The sequence below is a fragment of the Galeopterus variegatus genome, unplaced genomic scaffold, assembly GCF_000696425.1.
Source record: "Galeopterus variegatus unplaced genomic scaffold, G_variegatus-3.0.2 Scaffold5296, whole genome shotgun sequence".
Lineage (NCBI taxonomy): Eukaryota > Metazoa > Chordata > Mammalia > Dermoptera > Cynocephalidae > Galeopterus > Galeopterus variegatus.
The window spans coordinates 23,652-32,703 of record NW_007731407.1 but is presented as its reverse complement, the minus strand read 5'-3'; the positions used below and the strand labels follow the sequence as shown (position 1 = coordinate 32,703).

Genomic DNA, 9,052 nt, shown 5'->3' with positions numbered 1-9,052 from the left:
CAGCTCAAAAAAAATTTACATACGCTCCTGGGTCGTCGCCCACACGTTTACTATCCTGTATGTAAATTACCCCCTTACGTAAAATTCTTCGCCTTACTACACTGAAGTGCCTACTTCGTTTTTCGATCTTAAAATACCGTCTCAGTTTGGTGGGCATTTTGCCTTTGCTCCACCTTCAGACAGTATGTGAATTACACAACAAAAAAAAAAAAAAAAAAAAAAAAAGGGAAAAAAATCACAGTCAGCAGTGTTATTTTCCGTTCATCTTTTATGTACTAGGCAACTGTGGTAGCCATAAGCTCTGCCTCACTGATCTCACAGTTCAGTCAATAGTGTCCACTTCACATTAATATCAACCTTTCCAGCATCCTTGGGGATTCCCTGAGGAATAATACCTGGTCCCCCAATACTTGACTCGAGGTATATCCATGGAAAGTTTCATATTACCTTGTAATTTTATTTTTCCACGAACTTTTATTATTTTTTTTTTGGCGGCTGGCCAGTAGGGGGATCCGAACCCGTGACCTTCGTGTTAGGTTATCCACGAACTTTTTGAAGTTCCTGCATACACACTGGCATATATATCAAGCTGCCAGAGGCGCTGGTACTTGAAGTGTTACTTCGCACCAGTAATTTCCAAGAAAAAGCCAAAGCAAAAATCCGCAGCCGAGGAAGCAATATATAACTCCCATTCCAAATGGCCGCCAGCGCCTTGAGAGGACCGCACCACGGCCATCCCAGGAAGTGACGTCACGCAAGCTTCCGGTTCCGCCGGTTCCGCCAGTTCCGCCTGTGCCACTGCACCGGCCCATCTCGCGAGACCGTGCGGTGCACGTGCATTCACCTGGTTTGAGTTGCGGGATCGATGGAGGCTTTGGATCGAGTTGTGTAAGTGGGCTGGGTCCCGGCTCCGGGGAACGGTGCGGAGAGGGGCTCCTGTGACGAGAGTGATATTACCTCTGCCTCCGTCTCTTAACTGACGCTCTTTGCCAGTCGTGCCTGGGTGAGGGCGGATCGATTCACCAGCCGGTCTTCCTCCCCTTGTGCAGCAGCCTGCCGGGAGACGGAGAGCCGGGAACCCCCAACTGGGAGCCGGGGGATGGGAGGTGGAACATTGGCCGCTTTTGTTCTACCCAGTTAAAAAACATGTGGCTTCTGGAGTGTGGTGGAGGTGGTAGAGTGACGGGTTAAGAACCCTGGCCTTGGAATCTGACAGATGTAGATGACAATCCGGCCGCGTCCAGTTAAAGCTTTGTGAGTTAGGGCCGTTAAATCTCTCTAAATCTCAGTTTACTCTGTAAAGTAGCTACTGTAGTAGTCGTACTTCATAGAGTTGGGAGGGTTAGTTGCGAGAATGTACTTATCGCCTTCGCTACAGCACGTAGAAATGTTCACTAGATTCCTCCCCTTCCAACTTTGTACATGTCTCTGAGTTATCCTTGAGCGATGTCTGTTTTGAATTCGTTCAAAAAAATACTTATAGAGCGCCTAAATAGTACTGTTGTTATTTGCTGTGGTTTTCTTACGAGTTACCGAGGTTAACGTGTAATCAAAACGACAGTTTCTTTTTAGTCTCTTTAATTAAGAGATTTTTGCACCCCCGCTATACTTCTAGCTGTTTGGGACTACAAGGATAAGTAAAACTAGTTTCTAACTGGGGGACATACACCTAATAAAACACGTAAGGTGCTGTTTGCATTTGTTGCTGGTTAATGAGAAATAACAAACCACATGTAATATAGAGAGCATGGCAGTTATTGCCATACACACATACTACATCTCTTGATTTGACAAATAATGCATATCTTTATCACGGAGTAAATGATTAGAAGCTTTATATGTGATATTTTAACTGGAAGAGAATTTTAAAAATCCACATGGGAAACTAGAGTGTATGCATATTCTGTTTTTCTTTTCCTTCTTGAAGTGTGCATAGAACTGGAAGACGGAGGGTCATGGTTATTTGAGAGAGGAGGAATTCTTTCAATAGAGGGCAGAAAACTGAAAAGCGGGGATGTTCACTGCAGAGGAGGCAGAAGTGAAGCCCTTTTTCTGAACAGAAATGTATAAAAACATGCTACTCCTGCTGTCACATTAAAATATCAGAAAAATGAATTTGTTTTCCCTTCATATTTTCCAGGGTTATTGGTCTAGTTGATTATTTAAATCTAGCTCATTTTGAAGATTGACCTCCTTACTAGCTATGTGCCCTGGGGCCAAATACCTCTGTGGTCTTAGTTGCCTCAACTGTAAAGTGAAAATAATATTAACCTAAACAACAAGAGAGAGGCTCTCTAAAAGAGTGAGTTAAGTTGGGAATAGAACATTGCAATGAGAATACGCATGCCGTACTAAACTATGTGTGTATTCACGGAGGTAAAGGAAGACAAAGGGTTTTAGAGGAAAAATGATGGAAGATTACATAATTGTTTGTGGGTAATTATCCTTGGGTACAAAGATCAATAAGAAGGGTAATACCAGTCCAAGGTTGGACAGACAGTTGCTGGGCAAATGTTCTCACAGAAGTATTTTTTTGTGTCAGGTTGCAATGACTTTTGTGCAAAATTGTGGTTTTGCAGAGACCTTTGTGGTAGTTCTTATCAGGCATTCGTGCATGAGAACTCCCCACTTCATGGCCTTTCCCTGGCTCTATTTGTCAGGGTTTTTTTGTTTGTTTTTGTTTTTTAACACAAACAACTCTATTTTTGATTTTGAAAACGTTCACAATAATAATTGTATATTTCTCATAGTGTCGTGGTGAAGATTAAGCCTTATTAGAGTGACTGTACAAAAGAGTCAACTGTTGTTATTCCCTTTTGGTGGCAATAATGTTAACTTTCTCAGCAATGATGTTGGAATGGGACAGTATATACTTCCTGGCGGGCATTGTGATCTTAAACCCGGAAGAAAGATAAGCAATAATTAGCTTTCCTATGTTTAGGAAATACCCACAGGTTTACCAGCAGTTGATGTGCAGTTCTTTGTGTTAGGGTATGGGGTACAGTTTGACTGTTTTATTTGAAGAAAGAATAATGAAAAAATAGCAACAGTGTTCCCTTAAGTCCTTTAATTTTTAATTTAAAAAAAAAAAAGGTTTAGAAAAAAGCAGTAAAAAAGAATGCTGGGAACATAAAAAGTGAAATCAATTTTAAAAACCCAAAAGCTAATAAAACACATATTTAACAGTAATAATGGAATATCTTTTACTGTTATCTCCCTAAAAAGTGAGATTTTGTTTAATGGTGGAATCCTAACTAATAAATATGTTAATATAATGTCTTCGTTGATTTTTAAGAATTTGCACATTAGTCAAGGCATGGTTTTACAATATGAGGAAAATGTTTAAATTGTTATGAATTGTGGTTTTTGGAATAGAAAGCCCAAAACAAAAAGGGCGAAGAGATTCCTTGAGAAGAGAGAACCGAAACTCAGTGAAAATATTAAAAATGCCATGCTGATTAAAGGGGGAAATGCAAATGCAACAGTGACACAAGCACTTAGAGATGTGGTATGTATATATACTTACTTTTTAAATACTATTGAAATCGTTTTAGAAATTTTCATTATGTTGGGCTGCTGGAGAAATATGTAAGTTTGCCTTGCTTTAAGAACTACCAGCCTCAGAGAAGAACTAAAGTTAGAGGTTATTTGCCTTGCCAAGACCCTGACTACTGAGTTTTCTTAAAGCAACTTTAGTAAGTTTAAACTGGTTTCAATTAGTAGAATTTTGTTTACTCACATTTTAGGAGGATGTCTAGTTTGTAAAGTGAATTAACTGTATATTATTGTATATTTACTCACTCAGTAACACCAGTTACTATGCTTGGTCCTGGGAATTAATAGTTAGATAGTTCACAGTCCCTCCCTTCAATAAGCTTAGTGAGAGAAACACATAAAAAATTATACCATATGGGTTATGTGCCTTGCTGGAGGCATGCACAGGGTAGGGTGGGAGACAGTTAAAATCACATAGGGGGACCCACACGAAGGGTGGGCTTCCCAGAGATAACATTTAAGCTTCATTTTTTTTTTTTTTTTTTTTTTTGTCTTTTTCGTGACCGGTAAGGGGATTGCAACCCTTGGTGTGGTGTCGCCCACATCGCGCTCAGCCAGTGAGCGCACCGGCCATACCTATATAGGATCCGAACCGCAGCGGGAGCGTCGCTGCGCTCCCAGCGCCGCACTCTCCCGAGTGCGCCACGGGCTCGGCCCTAAGCTTCATTTTGAAGGAGGAGTTCAAGCAAGAAGGGTGGAGAGGAAGAGAAGGGCTTTGAGGCTGAGGAAGGAACATGATGTATTTGGAGAACTGCAGATAATTGGGGATGGCCAAAGGAGAGTGGGCTGGATGAGGCTAGAAGAGGAGGCAGGGATCTTATAGTAACATGGAGTTTGAGTTTTATTCTGAAAGCTCTGTGGAGTCATTGAAAGATTTTAAGTGAAAGATATGATCAATCCTTTTAATTGGTTTGATTAGAGAGGGTTGTGAGCAAGTGTAGGAAACTAATTAAACCATTGCTGTCAGCTAGATAAAAAGCATTTGGAGTCCAGCGATGGCAATGAAAATGAGAGATGATCAGAAAGAATAGATGTTGAGCATAGAAAAAAGTTTGGGCATTGATGAGAAGTACGGCTTCCCAGGTTTCTGGCCTGAGTGCCTGATGGGCAATTATGCCATTTAGAGAAGGTGTCAAGTGGAGCAGGTTTGGAGGGAAAGGTAATATGTTTAGTTTGGGACATATAATTTAAGTAATAAAGGTAAAAGATCTGTGTTTTTTTTACCTCTATAGCCTGGGGTTTAGCCCAGTGTCTGGACATAATAGGTGCTTAATAAATGTTTAATCAATGAATGAGAGACATTCTGTGGAGATATCTAATAGGTAGTTGGTTAGGCCTTGAATACAGCTGATAGATTCTTTTAGTTAAATCAAGTAATTGAATACATTTTTAAACTTGATTAAACTCCGTATGCTTGTTAAATGTGATAGTCAATTCAGATATCTTAATGCCTAATATATATTCCTATCCTTTTTGAAAATTAATGTGTTGATGGGACACTTTCTCTCCTTCCAGTATCCCATTAACACACTGACCCTACATATGTAAGTATGCTCTAAGAGCAGCACAATATTGCAGATTATTACGGTAGCCAACATTCATAATTGTGACTGAGTTGTCATGTAAAGGTGGTAGGGAAACATTTGGCCAAGAACCATCAAAGTTTTAATGCTTAAAAAGATAGATTTTACTGGTGAATTTCTTTTGTTCACCAGCTCTGAAAATTGATGAGTGATTATTTCACCTTATTTTTCATTTTTTAAATCTTCTTTTCTTTTGGTGGCTGGCCTGTACTGGGATCCAAACCTGTTACTTTGGGGTTGTAAGGCTCTGCTGTAACCAACTGAGCTAACTGGCCAGCCCCCACCTTCTTTTCATTGTTTCCTTCATTTTCCCCTTTCTGTAATGCAAGGCAGAGCCTTAGATATTTGTTATAACCTATTGTAGAGCAGTACTAGCCATTTAGGTAATAAGTGATTATTGGTGGATAGATGGAAAGAAGTAGGAAAAAATAAAAGAGTTGAATAGGAATTTTTTAAAGGGCTATTTAAATTCTGGCTAGTATGCTGATTGTTTTCATTGTAACTGTTTCTTGAGTTCTCTTATCTCCATACAACATTATTTAAATTCTATGAGTCATTCCTAATAGGATTTATTTTTTCTGCTCTCTTCTGCTCTTTTCTTTCTACTCATTGTTTGTCTGGAGAGAACAGACTAGGTGGAGTTTAAAGGAATAAGGTTATTGGGTAAGTTGTATAGACTATTGAAAGGGCATATAAACCTTTAATTGGGAGAGTCCAGTCTAAGTTAGAATATTAAGCTTATGTTGTAATTTATTGTAAGTGATCCAAAGGGGACCAAACAGAAGACATCAGAACAAGATTCAGGGACTAGAGAAATCTTGTAGAATGACTGTTACGATGCTTTGTTTTTATCTATGAGTTTCGGAATGTGTTTTGTTTTGAAAGCTATAAATTATGTTTTACAGTATGCACTGAAAAAACCATATGGCGTTCTGTATAAAAAGTAAGTCATGATTTTTTTTTTACTTTAAGTTACTTTGTTACATTATAAAGGTAGCAACCACTTTATGGAAGATTTGGAAAAGAATTTTTTTCTTAAAAAAACAAAGGCACTACAGTTTTTTTCATACGTTTATTAGTATTTTAGTTTCTTTCTGGTCAGATTTTTCACTGTTACTGAATGTTCTTGCATAGCTGTAACCATAGCATATATATTGTATTTTGAAATAATTATAGAAAAGTTGCAAAAATAATACAAAGTTCCCATATGCTCTTCACCCAGCTTCCCCTAATGTTACATTTAGTATAACCATAGTGCATTTATCAAAATTAAGAAATTAACCTTGGTTTGATAATGTTAACTAAATTACAGACTTACTTGGTTGGCACCGGTTTTTCCTCTAATACTCTTTTGCTCTTCCAGGATCCCACATTGCATTTAGTTGTCAGGTCTCCTTAGTCTTCTCCAGTTTGTGACAGTTCCTCCATCTTTCCTTGTCTTTGATGACCTTGACACTTTTGATGAGTACTTGTTATTTTGTAAATTATGCCTCAGTTTGAGTTTGTCTTGTTTTCTCATGAACAGATTGAGGTGGTGTAGTTTTGTCAAGAACACAAAAAAGTGATGTGCTTTTCTCAGTAAATAATACCAGTAATAATTGTTGTCAATGTATCTTGTACTAGTAGTGCTAACCTTGGTTAAAGTGGTGTCTGCTGTGTTTCTTCACTATAAATTTACTGTTTTTTCCTTTGTAGTTAATAAATATTTGGAGGAGATATGTTGAGACTATGCACATATTCTTTTTCCTCAAACTTTTGCTCATTTTAGCATCTGTTGGTGGATCTTGCCTACAGTGGTGATTACTGTGGTGCTCTAATGGTGGTTTTCTATTTCCCTCATTCCTTCTACATATTATTTTTCATTCTTCCTTCTTTCTTCTTCTTTTTTTTTTATTTTTTTATTTTTTGGCGGCTGGCCTTTTCAGGGATCTAAACCCATGACCTTGGTATTAGCACCATGCTCTAATTAAGTGCTTCTTTCTTCTTCTTTTTTTTTTATTTTTTTATTTTTTGGCTGCTGGCCTTTTCAGGGATCTAAACCCATGACCTTGGTATTAGCACCATGCTCTAATTAAGTGAGCTAACTGGCTGGCCCTCCTTCTACATATATTAATTGGAGTTCCAAAGGCAAATCTGTCCCTTCTCTACTTGTTTAATTATCACTTTGGACTCAGGAATATTTATTATATTCTTCAGGGTTATAATCCAATACTATCATTATTTATTTTGTTGTTTAAATTGTTCTACCTTCAGCCATTGAGAACTCTTTCAGGTTGGTTCCTGTGCCCTTTTGATATGTCCCTGTTTTTGAGCACTTCCTTACTTTCTGACACCACAAGATGCTCCAGGATCATCTTGGATTTTCCCTCGCCAAAGCCCTAGAATGAAATACTCCATGTAGCCCTGATTCCTTATATTGCAAATTGATATTTAGAAACCAAGATCTGGATGCTAAGTGTGCTCAATTGGAGGGTCATAGCCTCTAAGTCCTCTTGGCAGACAAAACTTGAAAATACATATTATGTGTACTAAACTGTTCGTAGATATACATCTATATTTGTTTATATGTCTCTCTCTAAATATTTTAAAACCCTAAGTTCATACTGATATTTCCAAAAACATCATGAATTCATACTAACATTCCTTTTTTTTTTTTTTGTCTTTTTTTGTCTTTTTCCGTGTCCGGCAACGGATTGCAACCCTCAGTGTTGCCCCCGTACCGGACTGGGGACCGGCAACGGGATCGCAACCCTCGGTGCCGCTCCCGCGCCTCGCTCAGCCAGTGAGCGGGCACCGGTCCACATGTGGGATCCGAACCCTCGGGCGGGAGCGCCGCCGCGCTTCCCAGGCGGCGCACTATCAAGTGCGCCACCGGGCCGGCCCCATATACTAACATTTCTGATTCCAATCCATTACCACAGACTTCATTTCAGCCTTTTTGCTTTCCTCCTTTGTAACTTCTTTCTTTTGACAGTCAGAAACCTGGCTCTCATTATCTATAATATATTTATTTATTTGTATAGTTCTAGTATGTACATAGTTTTAAAATTTCTAACCCTGTAAGAAGCAAATTTTACTAATTGTACAGAATTTGTGTACAGTTCTTTTTGTCTTTAGCCTTATAGTATTCAGTCAAAATACTATTTTTCAATGCAACTTAGGTTAGTTTTTTTCTTTTCTCAGCCCCTTCAATGTGGTTGTTATTCATTTATACTACAGTTAGGGTCATTTGTTACAGTTTATATTCTATTTGAGTTTTCCCACATATCCTGGTGGTGGTTGTTTTGTTGTTGTTTAAACTTATATATGTTAAATTTACTGTTTGTGGTATATAATTTCATGGATTTGGGCAAATGCATAGGGTTGTGTTTGCCCCTACGATCATGATACAGAATGGTTGCATCACCCTAAAAATTTCCTCATGTAGTTCTCCTTTGTAGTCAACCCCTCCCCCTGTTCTCTACCCCTGGTAACCAATGATTTGTTTTCCATACCTATAGAATTTCCTTTCCTACAGTGTCACATAAATTGAATCATACAACATATAGCCTCTGGAGTCTAGCATCTTTCATTTAGCAAAATGCATTTAAGATACATACATGTTGTTGTCTTGTATACAGTTTTATATAATCCTTTTTCCTTTTATATCATAAGTATTTTGCTATTGATAGGTGGTCCTTTAAAAGTGTCTTTTTTTTTTTTTTACTGAGTTTTAAGAGTTATTCATATATTCTGGATATAAATCTCTTATCAGATATATGATTTACAAATATTTTCTCCCATTCTGTGGGCTGTCTTTTCACTTGCTTGATGATGTCCTTTGGAGCACAAAAGTTTTTTTTTTTTTTTGTCTTTTTCGTGACCAGTAAGGGAATTGCAACCCTTGGCTTGGTGTCATCCGCACCACGCTCAGC

General features: G+C 38.3%; 1 protein-coding gene across 1 annotated transcript in view; it reads left to right on the top strand.

The window, feature by feature from the left end:
- Positions 1-1,130: 1,130 nt before the first annotated feature.
- The window catches only part of LOC103604634 (ribosome production factor 2 homolog), a gene marked incomplete at its 3' end in the record, with an annotated part of 20,052 nt that continues 12,130 nt past the window's right edge, over positions 1,131-9,052 (top strand). Inside the window, exons 1-3 of the mRNA XM_008589210.1 lie at positions 1,131-1,254; positions 3,376-3,508; positions 6,044-6,081. Of these exons, the coding sequence (XP_008587432.1) occupies positions 1,223-1,254; positions 3,376-3,508; positions 6,044-6,081 (203 nt within the window). The remainder of the gene's footprint in view (positions 1,255-3,375; positions 3,509-6,043; positions 6,082-9,052) is intronic.